The sequence below is a fragment of the Orcinus orca genome, chromosome 18 (genome assembly GCF_937001465.1).
Source record: "Orcinus orca chromosome 18, mOrcOrc1.1, whole genome shotgun sequence".
In the NCBI taxonomy this organism is placed as follows: domain Eukaryota; kingdom Metazoa; phylum Chordata; class Mammalia; order Artiodactyla; family Delphinidae; genus Orcinus; species Orcinus orca.
The window spans coordinates 28,296,394-28,316,988 of record NC_064576.1 but is presented as its reverse complement, the minus strand read 5'-3'; the positions used below and the strand labels follow the sequence as shown (position 1 = coordinate 28,316,988).

The window sequence follows — 20,595 nt, the reverse complement described above, 5'->3', positions numbered from 1 at the left end:
AGGTAACATTTTAAAATATGTTTATATTTTTACCCATTCTTTTGTTAGAAATACTAACTACACATACTATATAGAAAAATACATATATAAAGTAACATTATAGTCTTAAAATATACCAATGCTTAAATAGAACAGAGTACCTTAAGAACAGTTTGTTCTACTTCAATACATGTTTCTATAACACCAATTAGATTATATGCCTCTGGTAAATATGGGAGTGATATCAGAACAATGCAGAATTGGTTCATATGTAATTTTTTTCCTAGGCAAAAGGAGCCAGGATAGCAAGAGTACAATTAACCTTATGCAGAAAAGGCAAAAGCTCTCAGCTCAGCTGCTGCACAACCAGGAGCACTTCTAGCTCTATTTCAAGAAAAATTAAAATGTATACCTGTACCCAGAGGGAGGGATGTGTCCCCAGCTTTTCGTGGCTCTTGGCTTGTAGTAATTTGCACTTCCTCTTGTGCCCACCTTAATAGCAGCTCACTGGCTCAGAGTCCCACTTCCATCTGCAATGGCTCAGTGCCCACAAGCCACCATTTCCCCTGTACTGCTTTTGTACATTTTTAACAGCCCCTGTAACAGACTCCAAGCCACTGAACTCCCTTCCTATGCTTTCCAAGTACTCCCCACTGAGGTACCAATTGTTGACTTTGTTAGCACTCCAATTATAAAGTTGCATAAAGTTTTCCTGATCTAGCTCAAACCTATTTTTACCCATAGGCTCTGTTATTTTCAGTGTGCAATTTTATTAAAAGCAAGGCATTTTAGCAATGCAAACATATGTATTAAAGCCCAAATATGTAGGTTATGCATCAAAGTGGATCTTAGTGACTTACCTTTGGAAGCTTGATAGGGGGCTCTTTGGATTCCTCCTCTTCATCACTATCTGATTCTCCACTCTGCACAGAGTTCTTAGATGCAGCTGCCAACGATGTTTCCTTTTTCTGCCATTCCAGAACGCAATGGCGTACATTGCAATAAATATTAAATGCCGAAGGATTGCTATGTAGTTTGATATCTGGTATGATTACTGTATTCTCCAAGTTTTCAGACTGAAATACAGGATATAATATTTCAATTTTATATTCCTTTCCATCATCATCAATTCTCATTTTTTTAAAAAAATTAAATATTAGACAGGCTAGATGATTTGTAGAAGTCACATAGGTGATACAGCAATAACCAACCTGATAAGGGCTGGAAAGACACCAGCAAAAAACTCATCAGGACTACCCTTTTACCCCACAATAGGAAAAGAGCCAAAAAAGCTCAACTGCTGGATTCAAAGGATATTCATTTGTTGCTTTTCTGAGGGACACCAGATGTACTGCAGAGTCTCAAAGGCCTACTACAAATGTTGAATTACATTTTGATTTCTTTGAAAAGTAGATATAGGGCCTTAAACAGAAATTAAGACTAAAAAAAAAAACTAATCCCTTAACTTTAGTCAATTCTAATTTCATTCTCATTCAAATAATGGTAATGCTAAGAAAACTACAGATTATGGGCATATGCTTTCTGAAAGCTCTCTCTTAGCTATCTGTCTTAATAAGTACTACAAATCACATGTTTGGTACTTTAATTGTTAAAATTAAATGCTCGGGAATTCCCTGGTGGCGCAGTGGTTAAGAATCCGCCTGCCAAGGCAGGGGAAACGGGTTCAATCCCTGGTCCGGGAAGATCCCACATGCCGCGGAGCAATTAAGCCCGTGAACCACAACTACTGAAGCCCACGTGCTGCAACTACTGAAGCCCGCACGCCTAGAGCCCATGCTCCACAATGAGAAGCCACCGCAATGAGAAGCTGTGCACTGCAAAGAAGAGTAGCCCCCACTCACCGCAGCTAGAGAAAGCCCGTGCACAGCAACGAAGACCCAACACAGCCAAACAAACAAACAAACAAAAACAACTAAATACTCAATTTGTATTTTGGTCCAGCATTTTATTCATCAGACTCCAACCACATTTTTGAGATCAACATTTACATCATAAATATACAGAACTAGTTTAAGATAGTCTACAAATGCAAATTCCAACAATTAGAGTATGTCCAACAAGTATCCAAGGTAAATAAAATGACACTTTGAGTACCAAGAACATTTAGTCTCAAAATTCTACCCTTCTTCCATAAATAATTAGGAAAAAAATGGAGTACTTCTTGTTAAATCAAAGTATACTAAAGTTAACTGACATATAACATGTAAATAGGTCTTCCAGAGATATTAAAAACAAATATTAATAATTCAAATCCAACAATACTCTTAAAAAGATGATACATCATGATCAACTCAAACAAGGATGTACAACACTGGAAAAGCAATCCAAAATCCACACCAACAAAAGTAAGAGAAAAAAAAAATAAGACACTGTAAATAAACATGGAAGAAGCATTTGACAAAAATCAAATACCCATTCATGACAAAAGCCTAAGTAAATTAGGAACAGAAGAGAATTCCAAAACTGGATTAAGGGTATGTATGAAAAACACACAGCTAACATAGTAAAAGACTGAATGCCTTCACCCTAGATTGCAAACAAGGGAAAGATATCTACTCTCAGCAATCAGACTCAACAATGTGCTAGATATGCTATCCAGTGCAGTAACCCAAGAAAAAGAAATAAAAGGTATAGTTAGAAAGAAGAAATTATCTCCTAGAAATCAAATGTGTTTATTTGTAGGAGACATAAAAAAGAATCTTAAGTCTGCAAAAAAAAGTCACTAGTAATAATGTGTGGATTTAGCAAAGTCACAGGGTACCAAATAAATCTATAAAAATGAATAATATATCTATATCCTAGGAGTAAACAATTAAAATATGTAGTTTTAAAACTAGTAGCAGTAAAGTTACAGACTGGGAGAAAATGTTTGCAAACCACGTATCTGACAAATGACTAGCATCCAGCATATATAAAGAATTCTCAAAACTCAGAGAGTAGAAAACAAACAAGCAAGCAGCCCAATTAGAAAATGGGCAAAAGACATGAACAGACATGTCACTGAAGAAGATATACAGAAGGCAGATAAGCACATGAAAAAAAGTTCAATATCATAAGCCATTAGGGAAATACAAATTAAAATAAAATGAGATTAGTACACACCTATCAGAAAGGCTAGAGTAAAAAATAGTGACATCAACAAATACTGGTGAAGATGTGGAGAAACTGGATCTCTCATACATTGCTGATGGGAATGTAAAATGATACAGAGACTAGAAAAAGTACAGCTTTTTCTTAGAAAATTAAACATGTATTTACAGTATAATCCAGCAGTTGCACTCTTAGGCATTTATACCAGAGGAATGAAAACTTATGTTTATAAAAACACCAGCACATGAATGTTCATAGAAGCTTTATTCAAAATAATCAAAACTGGAAACAACTCAGATGTTATTTAATGAATGAAGGGTTAAGCAAACTGTGGTATATCCATGCCATGGAACGCTTACTCAGCAATAAAAGGTGCAAGCTTGGTATATGCAACAACTTGGATGAATCTCAAGGAAATTATGCTAAGTGGAAAAGAACCAATCCCAAAAGGTTACATACTGCATGAGTCCATTTACATAACATTCTTGAAATGACAAATTACAGAGATGGAGAACAGATTTGTGGTTTGCAGAGGCTAGGGACAGGGTAGGGTTTGGAGGTGTCTTTGTTTATACAAAAGTAGTACAACGGTTCCTTATGATGAAACTGTTCTACACCTTCACTGTAGTAATGGTCACAAACACCCACACATGATAAAACTGCTTAAAACTAAATACACACAAACAAATAAGTGCATGTAAAACTGGTGAAATCTAAATAAGATCTGTAGGTTCTATCAATGTTAATTTCCTAGTAGTGATATTTACTATAGTTATGCTATACCTTACCAATGGGAGAAAATGGGTAAAGGGTACACAGGATCTCTCTATATTATTTCCTACAACTGTGTTCACATTACAATCTCAAAATTAAAACAAAATTTTTAAATAATAGCATTTACAATAACATCGAAAATATATAATTATTAGTTAAATTTAATAAAATTATGTACAATCTCTGTTCACTGAAAACCAAAATAATGTTGCTGAGAGAAATTAAAGAAGATAAATAAATGGAGAGAGAGACCATGTTCATCAATGAGAAGATTCCATTTCATTAAAATGGCAATTCTTCCCGAAACCTATATTCAGTGAAATCCCAATAAAAATTCCAGAGGCTTTCTAAAAATGGAAATTTACAAGTTGATTCTAAAATTTATATATAGAAACGTAAAGAACCTAAATTAACTATAGCAATTTTTTTTAAAAAGACCACAGTTAAAAACATATGACCTATTTCAAAACTACTATAATGAAGACAGTACAGTACTGGTATAAAGGTAAACATATAGATTAATTAAACACAATAAATTCCAGAAATAGGCTTAAACAAATACAGTCACCTGGTTTTTTACAAAGGTGCCAGGATGATTCAATGGGAAAAGATGTCTTTTTAAGAAATGATACTGGATCGACTGAATACCAACATGTGGAAAAATGAACATCAACCTTTATCTCATACCATACACAAAAATTAACTTGAAATGGATCACAGACCTACATGTAACAGCTAAAACTATAAAATCTGTAGAAGAAAATATAGAAGAAAATCTATGCGACCTTGGGGTAGACAAAGACTTAGAACATGTGAATTATAAAAAAAAATCAATTCGTTAAATTTATAAAACTTAAAAACCTTTGCTCTTATAAAGCACTCTACAAAAACAAAAAAGGCAAACCATAGAAGAGGAGAAATTATTTGCAACACAGCTGACAAAGGACTTTGATCTAAAATGTATAAAGTACCCTCAGAATTCAATAAGAAGACAGTTATAAAAAGGGGACACGAGTTGAAGAGATTTCACAATAAAAAGACATAATTGGTGAAAGGCACATCACATGATGATTATGATACTCACAACATTAGTCATGAGAGAAAAGCACAGTAAAACACCAGTGAGATACCCCTATATACTTATCAGAATGACTAAAATTTCGTGTAACACTCTTAGAGAGTGAAAAACAGTGATATCTTTTCAGGAGTATTTTTTTTTCCTAGCATACAAACTTTGACCATAATTATTCCCTAGGAAATAATTTTAACTGCTTTAAAATCATTCATTTTCATCTATAATTCTAAATGCCCCTTTATTTTACAAAAGAATAAAATTAATGTATTAAAAAAATGACTAAAATTTGAAAAGCTAACAAGATCATGTGTTTGCAAAGATGTGAAGCAACTGGACTTCTCATACACTACTGGTGGAACAGTAAAATGGAATAATCACTTTGGAAACAGTTTTCAGTTTCTCAAAAAGCTAAACATTCATCTACTACGCCACCTGCGAAGAAGAGTTAACACTGAGTTAACACTGCTTACTCCTTGTATTTCTCCAAGGGAACCATCACTGCCCCCTGGCCAGTACTTAGGAATGTGGTCTTTAGAGTTTCCTTTATATTAGGTATTGATGATTTTGTTACATACTCCTAGAGCAACCATACCCACTGGCTTGTCCGACTGCTTTGCAGAAATATCATGACTGACGATGTGAACCCAAGTTTCACTTGCTATGGCTGGCTGCATATCAGGATGTGTCTATGTGACCAGGTCCCCATAAAAGTCTCAGATCCTAAGACTCAAACGGGCTTCCCTGGACAGAAATGTTCCACACATATTCCTGCAGTTCACCACCAGAGAGAAATCATGTCCTGTGTGCTCACACAAGGAAGGACCAGGAGGCCCAGGCCATTACTCCCTAACCACCAACACATTTATTTTTCCTGCTGTTTACTCTGTACTTTTTGTTGTAATAAATCTTAGCCATTAGTATAAATTGCTTTCGAGTCTTATGAGTCCTTCTGGCAAATCATCGAAGAAAACATCACTTAATCATCCCACTCCTAGGTATTTACCCTCCCCCAAAAACAAAAACTTATACCCACACAAAGACTAATACACAAATTGTTCATAGCAGTTTTATTTGCAAGGGACAGAAACTGGAAACAACACCAAAACGTCCATCAACAGATGAACAGATTAACAAATTGGGATATATCCAAACAATGGGATACTAATCAGAAAAAAAAAGGAAAGACTATTAATATATACAACTACATCAACACAACTCAAAATCATTATGCTGAGGGAAAGAAGCCAGATGCAAGACTATACCCAGTATGATCTCATTTATATGAAATTCTAGAAAATGAAAAATAATCTATAATGACAGAAAATATACCTGTGGTTGTGTACAGCTAGGGCTGTAAGGAGGGATGGAATGCAGCAGAGGATGAGGAAAGCCTTGGGGATGATGGAAAATTTCTAAACCTTGATTGTATCTTTCAAAACTCACTGAATTGTACACTTTATATCCCTGTCTCAGGTTCTACTATTAAGGAACCTGATCTAAGGCAGATACATTTGGTAGCAGGATGCTGAGGAAGTTTCCTGTGTAATGGATTTGACTTCTCTTATAAGGCAGTGAAGTCATTTGCTGGAGAGCAGAATTTATCAGAAGTTTGAGGAGAGTGGCAAAGGTCTGAAATAGCCACAGGAAAATTGGAAGAACTATCTGACCAGAAAAAACAAGAAGAGAGTCTGTCTATGGATGGTCCATTTGATACTGGTAATCGTGAAACTGTACTGGTATCAATAAATTCTTGTTTAACTCCTTTTAGCAGTACATGGTACTCACCTGCAGGGAAAGAGGGAAAGATGGCTGGATTTGTACAGGACTGAGTTTTGTCAGATAAATCCAACAAATGTACATGAGAGAGAGGAAGATGTGGTAGGCAGAATAATGGCCTCCAAAAATATATACCCCCTAATCCCTAGAACCTGAGAATATGTCATCTTACATGGCAAAAGGGAGCCGGCAGATATGACTAAATTAAGAATTTTGAGATGGGGGATTATTATGGATTATCTAGGTAGGCCCAAAGTAATCCCAAGTAATTATCTAGGTAGGCCCAAATTAAGAATTTTGAGATGGGGGATTATTATGGATTATCTAGGTAGGCCCAAAGTAATCCCAAGGGTCCTTATAAATGGGAGAGGGTGGCAAGATGGAAGGAAGCACAACCCAAAGAATGCAGGCAGGCTCTAGAAGCCAGACAAGGCAAGGCAATGAATTCTCTTCTAGAGCCTCCAGGAAGAATATAGCCTTGCTGACACTCTGATTTTAGCCCACTGAGATCCATTTTAGACTTCAGACTTCCAGAACCATAAGATAATTTATATTGTTTTAAGCGATAAAGTTTGCGTAATTTGTTACAGCAGCCATAAAGAACTAATACAGGAGATTAAGCAAGAATTTTTCTGAAAATACTGTAGCATCTATACTGAATAAGAAGGAAAGTAAATGAAGGAGATGGCTAATGGAGAAACAGAGGGGTCAATGACAGCAATAAAGAAGAAGATGAAGAAGTATAGCTAAATGGCATTTTAAAAATAACTTTTATAAAAAGAGAGTGGATAAAAAAATACTCCAAAAACAGTAATAGAGGGCAAAGAGACTAACACCACCATTTTATGAGCAGTCAATGTTTCTTACTCATCTTTGCATCCCAAATACCAAGCACAAGGCCTGCACAGAGTCAGTGTGCAATTAAAGTCTGAGGTGTAAATGAAGTTTTTTTATATCAGTCTTATCACAAGCTGCTCCTAAAAAAGCAGATATAAAACCTGAAGGCCAACAGAAGAAAGATGAATTATGAAGGGAGCAAAGCTAGTTAGAGACAGAACTGAAGTGGAAGAAAGAGCTTGACGTCCCATATCTTCCTGGATATCACATGCCACCACTTTTAGGAAAATCAACAAATGAAACCTTAAAAAGGGCTTTAAAAGATTTTCAATATTCCCATATTCCAACTCTGCACACAGCAACAAAAAGTGGAAAAGGGTTAGAAGTAGTAAATCTGAATGACTATTTACTTGTTAAAGGTTTTCACATACTAAGTATAGTAAGAATGCTTTCCACTTCCCTCTTCTGTCCCCAAAGCAGTAGTAAGACATGATATAGTGAACATATATTATTTATCTGCCCACCCAGCAACATTTCCCTTAGGGCAACCACCCCTCCCATTCCACATAGCCTGCTAATCAGGGTGCTCACCTATAGTCCATCACAAGGTTACAAACATAACTCAGTCTAACCAATCAAAGTACCCCATCTTCCAGGTCAAAGTGAATGATGCAGGTCAATCAAAAACCCTATCCAAGATTTTCTGCCACAACTAGTAGAAGAAATCGCCTTTTGCTTAAAGAAAATAAAGCTGGAGCTGCCAGCAGCCTTAGTCCTCAGCCACAGGCAATAAACCCACACTCAGAGGAAAAGAGAAGCAAGAGGATTTGATGACATTATTATAATCTCTGGGTCCAACTGATCAATTCCATCCCTTATCCTTCTATTTTTGGTTCACTACTTTAAAGGAGATTTCTCTCAGTTATAAGAGCAAAAATACTCATTAAAAAGTGCAGGAAACAATTGTCTCTAGAACTTAAATATGATATACAACCCAAGCTAAGTGATTGTTTCTATAACCAAAAGTAGAGCTCTTCAGAAATCACAAGTATGATTGCTTTCTTCCTCCTGTCTAAGCTTCTTGCTACTGTTCATTAGAAAAGAGATTCTTTTACAAAAACCTGTATCTGGTCCCTGAAAATGTTTAAGAAAAAACTAGATGGATTGTACAGAGAAGATATCTGCATTGGGTAGAAGAACAGATCCTTGATCTCTAAGGTACCACCTAATTCAAATATTCTCTATTGCCTTTTTTTTGTACAGCCACCAACAATCTAAAGAAGCTCAGAACAGTCAAAAGTCTATAGATGCACCAAGATACTCTCTAATTCATAATGTATGCATAGGTATGAGACAAACCAAATCCAAGTCCCAACTCACAAGCCAATTTTACTCAGTTTCCAGTACATGTAGTCAGAGTGAAAAAAGAGAAGAGAAATATATATCTTCCCCCAAAGGACTGATCAAAGAAAACAAGAATAAATAATAAATAATTTTCAGCACCCAGATAATAACTTCCAGGCTGCTGGTCAAAAAGATGCCAAAAAGAAACTAAACAGTGTGACCAAATAATAAGGGGTTTTTAAAAATTACTTTAGCACACAGAAATAAAATGGTTTGCTAATTACACTCATACCTTATTTTTTTTATTGAGGTATAGTTGATGTACAATATTATACAAGTTTCAGGTGTACAACACAGTGATTCACAATTTTTAAAGGTTATATTCCGCTTACAGTTATTATAAAATATTGGCTATATTCCCTATATTGTACTATATATCTTTGCAGCTTGTTTATTTTATACATAGTAGTTTGTACCTCTTACCTCTTACCAAAATTAAAATTACCTTTTTAATTTTGGCATTTTTATTCAAATTAATAAAAAAGTCCTTACTCCCTATAAATTGCTAACAGTTTTACCTTGCTTCTTGTCTTCACTTTTGATTTGCTCTTCTGTTTTCTTTTCAACTTCTTCTTATTTAAAATTTTCTTATTCCTAAAAATGTAAAAAAAAAAAATTGAAGAATTATGGAAGTTCATATTTTAGAACATATAAAGCTATTAAAAATAGGTACTTCCAAAACAGATGAATAATTCTTGTATAAACTTTCTATGAAACAATATACTCTAGATGTACATATAAGATACTAACATACAATATGAGCTATTGACATGACAGCAAAATACTGGATAGCTAAGAAATACACATTAAATTATTTTTTAAACGTGAATTCTGCAAATACTTTTATAAAATTTAAAAATTGTAAAAAGCCATCAAATGAAATTTTTAAAACTTTATTCAAAAGTGGGGCTGCTAATAAATACCAGTTATGTTCCCTTCCCAGAAAAATCTGCTCTTTGTAGTAGTCAGGGCTACAGTGCAAAAAGGGTCAGGAGCCCATTTTTACTAAATTACTACAGGAAAACTCCAACTCATACACTTCTCATATCCAGCAGCCAGTTTTTCATAACATCACAGCCCTAAGACCAAATTATTCTTTAAGAAAAAGGAAGCCCCTGAATGACTTTGAGAAAAGTTTTTAATGTGGCTAAGAATTAATGGAAGAAACCCAAATTGAGGAAAATGTATTTTCATCTCATTTAATATTTTTTTACATCTACCATGCTGAAGTGTACACTGCTAGGTACGTAAGACATAAGATGGAAAGGACAGTTCTTTTGCTCAAGGAGCTCAGAGACCTGGATGAAAAGCATAGTTTAAGGATCCAGCAAAAGGATGCTACTGCTATAACAAAGACAAAAGGTGAAGCGGAGGAGGAGGAGGAAGAGGAAAAGGGAAGGATTTGCGGAGGAGGAGAAGGGAGAGACTCCAGATGCTACAGAGGTCAGGTCCTTAACACTTGGTAACTAATGTAGTGGAAGCTGTGACCAAATAAAAAAGTCGTAAGGCTAGGTCACTTGGAGATAGGGATGTCATTCACAAAACAGGGAAGTCAAGGGGAAGAATTAGTTTGCAGAAGGAAAAAATGAGTTTGATTTTGAAAATGTTTGACTTCAAGACACTAAAATGTCAACAAAATACACATGAACAAGCATATGAAAAATTTATCCTTGACACTATCTTCAGCTTCATACTTTAAACTAAAAAAAATCACAAAATCCTATCAATTATATCTTGTAAGCAGTTCTTGAATCTATCTACATCACCTCTACTGCTGATATGCTAATAATGTAAGTAACCCCTACCTCCTGCCTGCACCACTGCGAAAGCTTCATAAAAAAGCTTCATTTCTGCACATCCACGTCTGCCCCTCTTCAATCCATTTTTCATATAAGCACTCAAGTCAACTTTTTAAAAAACAAACGAATAGGTAATTCTCCCACTGTAAACTCTATTAATATATTCTCAGTTCTCTTAGATAAAGACCAAAAGCACTGACGTGGTTTAAAAGATCCTCTACTAACATCTGACTTCCACCAGTCTCTCCCACCTCGTTTTGCATCCTTCTCCAACTTGTTCATCACATTCCAGCCACAAGGACTATTTATTCCGTTGTTTGAACCTGCTAATAAGCTCCTTAGCAGCTTTTTCTTAGGGGCTTTTTCTCCCTCTTCCGGGAATTCTATCCCACATCTCTTGCTAACCCCTATTCATCTTTGAGGTCCCAGTATAAGTGTCACTTACTCAGGAGTGTCCCAGACTAGGCTAGTTTCCCTAACATCCGTTCTCATTTCATCTTATACTTGTGTCTCATTGTGTAACCTACAACCTGTATGTTTGGAATTATTTGTTTAATGCATCACTCTCACCAAGCTGTAAGCGCCAAGAGTGCAGAGGCCAAATCGTTCTTGTTCACTGCTCCAGCCTCTGTGCTCAGAAAAGTACCTGAAACAAAGTACTCAACAGTACTTTGAGAGACAGAGAAAATGGGAGGAAGGAGAGAGGACAGGGAGAAGAGAAGGAAGTTCAGAGCTATAGCTACCAGCCTTACTTAGAGAGAAAAATAAGCAGAGGGCCAAGGATGGATCCATAGATACATGAATACATTTAAAGGATATCTAGGGGTTGGCGGCGTGAACACAGCCTGCAGGGGGTTAGCGCACCACGGCTAGCCGGGAGGGAGTCCGGGGAAAAGTCTGGACCTGCCGAAGAGGCAAGAGACTTTTTCTTCCCTCTTTGTTTCCTGGTGCGCGAAGAGAGGGGATTAAGAGCGCTGCTTAAAGGAGATCCAGAGACGGGCGTGAGCCGCGGCTAAAAGCACGGACCCCAGAGACGGGCATGAGACGCTAAGGCTGCTGCTGCCGCCACCAAGAAGCCTGTGTGCGAGCACAGGTCACTATCCACACCCTCCTTCCGGGAGCCTGTGCAGCCCACCACTGCCAGGGTCCCGGGGTCCAGTGACAACTTCCCCGGGAGAACGTACGGCGCGCCTCAGGCTGGTGCAACGTCACTCCGGCCTCTGCCGCCGCAGGCCCGCCCCACTGCGTACCCATCCCTCCCCCCCGGCCTGAGTGAGCCAGAGCCCCCGAATCAGCGGCTCCTTTAACCCCGTCCTGTCTGAGCGAAGAACAGACGCCCTCCGGCGACCTACACGTAGAGGCGGGGACAAATCCAAAGCTGAACCCCTGGGAGCTGTGAGAACAAAGAAGAGAAAGGGAAATCTCTCCCAGCAGCCTCAGAAGCAGCGGGTTAAAGCTCCACAAGCAACTTGATGTACCCTGCATCTGTGGAATACCTGAATAGACAACCAATCATCCCAAATTAAGGAAGTGGACTTTAGGAGCAAGATCTATGATATTTTTCCCCTTTTCCTCTTTTTGTGAGTGTGTATGTGTATACTTCTGTGTGAGATTTTGTCTGTATAGCTTTGCTTCCACCATTTGTTCTAGGGTTCTATCCGTCCGTTTTTTTTTTTTTCTTAAAAAACTTTATTTTCTTAATAATTATTTTTTATTTTAATAACTTTATTTTCTTATTTTATTTTATTTTCCTTCTTTCTTTCTTTCCTTCCTTCCCTCCTCCCTCCTTCCCTCCTTTCTTTCTTTCTTTCTTTTTCTTTCTTTCTCTCTCTTTCTTTCTATTTTTTCTCCCTTTTATTCTGAGCCGTGTGGATGAAAGGCTCTGGGTGCTCCAGCCAGGAGTCAATGCTGTGCCTCTGAGGTGGGAGAGCCAACTTCAGGACACTGGTCCACAAAAGACCTCCTAGATCCACATCATATCAAAAGGCAAAAATCTCCCAGAGATCTCCATCTCACTACCAACACCCAGCTTCACTCAATGACCAGCAAGCTACAGTGCTGGACACCTTATGCCAAACAACTAGCAAGACAGGAGCACAACCCCAGCCATTAGCAGAAAGGGTGCCTAAAATCATAATAAGTCCACAGACACCCCAAAAACACCACCAGACGTGGACCTGCCCACCAGAAAGACAAGATCCAGCCTCATCCATCAGAACACAGGCACGAGTCCCCTCCACCAGGAAGCTTACACAACCCACTGAACAAACTTTAGCCACTGGGGACAGACACCAAAAACAACGGGAACTACGAAACTGCAGCCTGCAAAAAGGAAACCCCAAACACAGTAAGATAAGCAAAATGAGAAGACAGAAAAACCCACAGCAGATGAAGGAGCAAGATAAAAACCCACCAGACCTAACAAATGAAGAGGAAACAGGCAGTCTACCTGAAAAAGAATTCAGAATAATGATAGTAAAGCTGATCCAAAATCTTGGAAGTAGAATAGACAAAATGCAAGAAACATTTAACAAGGACCTAGAAGAACTAAAGATGAAACAAACAATGATGAACAACACAATAAATGAAATTGAAAATACTCTAGATGGGACCAATAGCAGAATAACTGAGGCAGAAGAACGGATAAGTGACCTGGAAGATAAAATAGTGGAAATGACTACTACAGAGCATAATAAAGAAAAAAGAATGAAAAGAATTGAGGACAGTCTCAGAGACCTGTGGGACAACATTAAACGCACCAACATTCGAATTATAGGTGTTCCAGAAGAAGAAGAGAAAAAGAAAGGGACTGAGAAAATATTTGAAGAGATTATAGTTGAAACCTTCCCTAATATAGGAAAGGAAATAGTTAATCAAGTCCAGGAAGCACAGAGAGCCCCATACAGGATAAATCCAAGGAGAAATACGCCAAGACACATATTAATCAAACTGTCAAAAATTAAATACAAAGGAAACATATTAAAAGCAGCAAGGGAAAAACAACAAACAACACACAAGGGAATCCCCAAAAGGTTAACAGCTGATCTTAAAGCAGAAACTCTGCAAGCCAGAAGGGACTGGCAGGACATATTTAAAGTGATGAAGGAGAAAAACCTGCAACCAAGATTACTCTACCCAGCAAGCATCTCATTCAGATTTGATGGAGAAATTAAAACATTTACAGACAAGCAAAAGCTGAGAGAGTTCAGCACCACCAAACCAGCTTTACAACAAATGCTAAAGGAACTTCTCTAGGCAAGAAACACAAGAGAAGGAAAAGACCTATAATAACGAACCCAAAACAATATAGAAAATGGGAATAGGAACATACATATCGATAATTACCTTAAATGTAAATGGATTAAATGCTCCCACCAAACGACACAGACTGGCTGAATGGATACAAAAACAGTACCCATACATATGCTGTCTACAAGAAACCCACTTCAGACCTAGAGACACATACAGACTGAAAGTAAGGGAATGGAAAAAGATATTCCATGCAAATGGAAACCAAAAGAAAGCTGGAGTAGCAATTCTCATATCAGACAAAATAGACTTTAAAATAAAGACTATTAGAAGAGACAAAGAAGAACACTACATAATGATCAAGGGATCGATCTAAGAAGAAGATATAACAATTGTAAATATTTATGCACCCAACATAGGAGCACCTCAGTACATAAGGCAAATACTAACAGCCATAAAAGGGGAAATCGACAGTAACACATTCATAGTAGGGGACTTTAACACCTCACTTTCACCAATGGACAGATCATCCAAAATGAAAATAAATAAGGAAACACAAGCTTTAAATGATACATTAAACAAGATGGACTTAATTGATATTTACAGGACACTCCATCCAAAAACAACAGAATACACATTTTTCTCAAGTGCTCATGGAACATTCTCCAGGATAGATCATATCTTGGGTCAGAAATCAAGCCTTGGTAAATTTAAGAAAATTGAAATTGTATCAAGTATCTTTTCCGACCACAACGCTATGACACTAGATTATCAATTACAGAAAAAGATTTGTAAAAAATACAAACACATGGAGGCTAAACAATACACTACTTAATAACGAAGTGATCACTGAAGAAATCAAAGAGGAAATCAAAAAATAGCTACAAACAAATGACAATGGAGACACGATGACCCAAAACCTATGGGATGCAGCAAAAGCAGTTCTATGAGGGAAGTTTATAGCAATACAATCCTACCTTAAGAAACAGGAAACATCTCGAATAAAACAACCTAACCTTGCACCTAAAGCAATTAGAGAAAGAAAAACAAAAAAACCTCAAAGTTAGCAGAAGGAAAGAAATCATAAAAATCAGGTCAGAAATAAATGAAAAAGAAATGAAGGAAACGATAGCAAAGATCAATGAAACTAAAAGCTGGTTCTTTGAGAAGATAAACAAAATTGATAAACCATTAGCCAGACTCAACAAGAAAAAAAGGGAGAAGACTCAAATCAACAGAATTAGAAATGAAAAAGGAGAAGTAACAACTGACACTGCAGAAATACAAAAGATCATGAGAGAATACTACAAGCAACTCTGTGCCAATAAAATGGACAACCTGGAAGAAATGGACAAATTCTTAGAAATGCACAACCTGCCAAGACTGAATCAGGAGGAATAGAAAATATGAACAGACCAATCACAAGCACTGAAATTGAAACTGTGATTAAAAATCTTCCAACAAACAAAAGCCCAGGACCAGATGGCTTCACAGGCGAATTCTATCAAACATTTAGAGAAGAGATAACACCTATCCTTCTCAAACTCTTCCAAAATATAGCAGAGGGAGGAACACTCCCAAACTCATTCTACGAGGCCACCATCACCTTGATACCAAAACCAGACAAGGTTGTCACAAAGAAAGAAAACTACAGGCCAATTATCACTGATGAACATAGATGCAAAAATCCTCAACAAAATACTAGCAAACAGAATCCAACAGCACATTAAAAGGATCATACACCATGATCAAGTGGGGTTTATTCCAGGAATGCAAGGATCCTTCAATAAACGCAGATCAATCAACATGATACACCATATTAACAACCTGAAGGAGAAAAACCATATGATCATCTCAATAGATGCAGAGAAAGCTTTCGACAAAATTCAACACCCATTTATGATAAAAACCCTGCAGAAAGTAGGCACAGAGGAAACTTTCCTCAACATAATAAAGGCCATATATGACAAACCCACAGCCACCATCGTCCTCAATGGTGAAAAACTGCAACCATTTCCACTAAAATCAGGAACAAGACAAGGGTGCCCACTCTCACCACTCTTATTCAACATAGTTTTGGAAGTTTTAGCCACAGCAATCAGAGAAGAAAAGGAAATAAAAGGAATCCAAATCGGAAAAGAAGGAGTAAAGCTGTCACTGTTTGCAGATGACATGATAGTATACATAGAGAATCCTAAAGATGCTACCAGAAAACTACTAGAGCTAATCAATGAATTTGGTAAAGTAGCAGGATACAAAATTAATGCACAGAAATCTCTGGCATTCCTATACACTAATGATGAAAAATCTGAAAGTGAAATCAAGAAAACACTCCTATTTACCACTGCAACAAAAAGAATAAAATATCTAGGAATAAACCTACCTAAGGAGACAAAAGACCTGTATGCAGAAAATTATAAGACACTGATGAAAGAAATTAAGGATGATACAAATAGATGGAGAGATATACCATGTTCTTGGATTGGAAGAATCAACATTGTGAAAATGACTCTACTCCCCAAAGCAATGTACAGATTCAATGCAATCCCTATCAAACTACCACTGGCATTTTTCACAGAACTAGAACAAAAAATTTCACAATTTGTATGGAAACATAAAAGACCCAGAATAGTCAAAGCAATCTTGGGAATGAAAAACGGAGCTGGAGGAATCAGGCTCCCTTACTTCAGACTATACTACAAAGCTAAAGTAAGCAAGACAGTATGGTACTGGCACAAAAACAGAGAGATAGATCAATGGAACAGGATAGAAAGCCCAGAGATAAACCCACGCACATAGGGTCACCTTATCTTTGATAAAGGAGGCAAGAGTATATAATGGAGAAAAGACAGCCTCTTCAATAAGTGGTGCTGGAAAAACTGGACAGGTGCATGTAAAAGTATGAGATTAGATCACTCCCTAACAGCATACACAACAATAAGCTCAAAATGGATTAAAGACCTAAATGTAAGGCCAGAAAGTATCAAACTCTTAGAGGAAAACATAGGCAAAACACTCTATGACATAAATCACAGCAAGATCCTTTTTGACCCACCTCCTAGAGAAATGGAAATAAAAACAAAAATAAACAAATGGTACCTAATGAAACTTGAAAGCTTTTGCACAGCGAAGGAAACCATAAACAAGACCAAAAGACAACCCTCAGAATGGGAGAAAATATTTGCAAATGAAGCAACTGACAAAGGATTAATCTCCAAAATTTACAAGCAGCTCATGCAGCTCAAGAACAAAAAAAACAAACAACCCAATGCAAAAATGGCCAGAAGACCTAAATAGACATTTCTCCAAAGAAGATATACAGACTGCCAACAAACACATGAAAGGATGCTCAACATCATTAATCATTCGAGAAGTGCAAATCAAAACTACAATGAGATGTCATCTCACACCAGTCAGAATGGCCATCATCAAAAAATCTAGAAACAATAAATGCTGGAGAGGGTGTGGAGAAAAGGGAACACTCTTGCACTGCTGGTGGGAATGTGAATTGGTACAGCCACTATCGAGAACAGTATGGAAGTTCCTTAAAAAACTACAAATAGAACTACCATATGACCCAGCAATCCCACTACTGGGCATATACCCTGTGAAAACCATAACTCAAAAAGAGTCATGTACCAAAATGTTCACTGCAGCTCTATTTACAATAGCCCGGAGATGGAAACAACCTAATTGTCCATCATCGGATGAATGGATAAAGAAGATGTGGCACATATATACAATGGAATATTACTCAGCCATAAAAAGAAACGAAATTGAGCTATTTGTAATGAGGTGGATGGACCTAGAGTCTGTTATACAGAGTGAAGTTAGTCAGAAAGAGAAAGACAAATACCGTATGCTAACACATATATATGGAATTTAAGAAAAAAAATGTCATGAAGAACCTAGGGGTAAGACAGGAATAAAGACACAGACCTGCTAGAGAATGGACTTGAGGATATGGGGAGGGGGAAGGGTAAGCTGTGACAAAGTGAGAGAGTGGCATGGACATGTATACACTACCAAATGTAAAATAGATAGCTAGTGGGAAGCAGCCGCATAGCACAGGGATTTCAGCTCGGTGCTTTGTGACCACCTAGAGGGGTGGTATAGGGAGGGTGGGAGGGAGGAAGACACAAGAGGGAAGAGATATGGGAACATATGTATATGTATAAATGATTCACTTTGTTATAAAGCGGAAACTAACACACCATTGTAAAGCAATTATTCTTCAATAAAGATGTAAAATAAATAAATAAATAAATAAATAAATAAATAAAATTAAATAAAATAAAGGATATCTAGCCAGAAATGTCCATTAAGGAATTATCCATGGGAGTATTTTACTCAGATTTTGGTGCAAAGGAGGTAATGAAAATCATGTATATAGATGGGATTTCCCCAAGATAGCATGCTACAAAAGAAAAGAGAAAGAGAGTAATAGTATCAAATGCTACACATGAACAGATATACCTCCTCACATAATATATTCAACTATGAGCAAAAAATATTTATTTCAACATTTTCCCTTTCAGCACCTGCATCAGTGCCTGACACATCATGGATGTTCAAGAAATATCAGGTGAATAAACAAGTTGATGAAAAGCAATGAGTATTTTTCATGTGTGGTTTAGGAAACGAACTTTCCTTTATACTCAAAGTTTACTTAAGTGAAATCAGTTATTTGAGCAAAAGGAATATGTAAATGCTAAAAGGTTAGCCCTTTCTATACAATTTAGAAAAGCACGAAGGTTCATTCAAAACCAGTCTTCTGAGAAACAGAATTTATAAATATAAATTAAGATGAATTTCCTGAAGCCTACTTATCACAGACTTAAATTTTCCAAAGCATATAACAATACTTTTGTCTGTTTTGTTTAACAGACCTTCTTAAAGTTAAAATGACTTTATACATATTCCTAAAATATTTCTTTTTATGCATTTGGCATTTAATTAGTTTAATTAAAATTAATTTAATTTGGCACAATTTTAATGAATCTGGACCCACCAAATCCTGCATACAAATCAGCTGAAAAATCAGCTTTCCCCAAATCCCCACAAATTGATTTTACTGTGTTTTTTGTTGATTTGGCTGTTTTAGAAGTAGACAGTTATCCAAAAGAGCTAGTAATAAGCTAAAAATTATATGTAGAAAATCTGTATTCAACATTAGAAAATAAAAATGCTATTTTTTAGTAATATAACATCCCACTATATGACTGCATTTCAGAACTAAGCTTAAATAAACTTTTCATGGTATCTGAGGATGGAGAGATAAAAGAAAAACTCTAGAAACAAGTCTTACACATTAAAATTTCACTGTGGAATTTCTGATGATTTAGGACTTTAAATCCTAAATCAATAGGAGCTTAATGAAGAATGTCTGGAATTGGTCCTATAAGATTTTTAGTCTTCTCATAAAAAAAAACCTCATACCCATGAGATTTGAAAGAATTACGGGTGGTAATGAAAGGCAAAGGTTATTAACATGCTCTAAATATTTATTTTAAAATATTTACTTTAAAAATTCCAAAGAAGAAATTCTCTTAATAGCTACCACTGTTTAGTAAAACCAAATACTTCTGTAATAAGAACAAATGAATTTTGCAAGTTGTTCTATGATATAGATCATTAGTTTCTATAACAACTTATTACTGAGTCTATTTTCTAACAAAACAAAAATTAGCCATAATTTAATTTAAAACTTCTCTGACTCTAAATCTGTTTCTTCATTTGCAAAATAAAGAGATAAAAGAGATTATCTCTGAGGTCCCTTCCAACTCTAAAATGCTAGTATTTAAATAACTCAAAACTCAAAGAACTTATGGAATAAGAGGGTTTCAGTCTTTTGTTCAATTTCCCTTAAAAATGAGAAATGAAAAATTCCTGAGTCTATGATCTAAGACAGGAATAGGCAAATTTATTTCTATAAAGGGACAGATAATAGATATTTTATACTTTGTGGGCCAGAAGATCTCTGTTGCAATTACTCATCTGTTAGCATGAAAGCAGCCATAGACAACACAAAAATAGATGAATGTGGCTGTATTACAATCCGATTGTAATTTCTGGATATTGAAATTTGAATTTCATACAATTTTCATGTGTCGCAAAATATTTGTCTCCTTTTATTTTTTTATTTATATAGCTATTTATGTACGTATGTATTTTAAAAATGTAAGAACCACTCTTAGTTCACAGGCCATACAAAAAAAGGAACTGAGTCGGATTTGGTCTGTGGACCATAGTTTGTTGACCCTTGACCTAGAGTATATTTTGATAAACAGGCTCATATCAGAAGGAAAAAAAATTAGTATGCAACACAGATAAAAATATTCAGAATATCACTATGCTTATATCAATAAGCATCCTTACAATTATCTGCCTTTCTTTCTGCAAAGATAAACTCCCGACTTTCACTTTTCTTTTACTAAAGTAAGATACCAGATAGAAGCAACCATTGTTTTTCCTTCAAAAACTAGACTAATATAGAAAGATCTGGAAGCAACTGAGGATTGGATGAAGTAAAAATCCAGAGATGGAAGAGCACTTCCAAGTTGAGCAGAGATCGCTGGCATTTTCTTGCAT

At 36.4% G+C, this 20,595-nt stretch overlaps 1 protein-coding gene across 14 annotated transcripts in view; it reads right to left on the bottom strand.

The window, feature by feature from the left end:
* Window positions 1–20,595, bottom strand: part of MYCBP2 (MYC binding protein 2) — a 273,870-nt gene that overhangs the window by 229,653 nt on the left and 23,622 nt on the right. For all 14 annotated transcript variants that reach the window (XM_049700955.1, XM_049700957.1, XM_049700945.1 and 11 more), the window contains exons 2-3: window positions 9,475–9,550; window positions 840–1,055 (exon numbers count right to left, since the gene is read on the bottom strand). In XM_049700955.1, coding sequence (XP_049556912.1) covers window positions 840–1,055; window positions 9,475–9,550 — 292 coding nt within the window. The remainder of the gene's footprint in view (window positions 1–839; window positions 1,056–9,474; window positions 9,551–20,595) is intronic.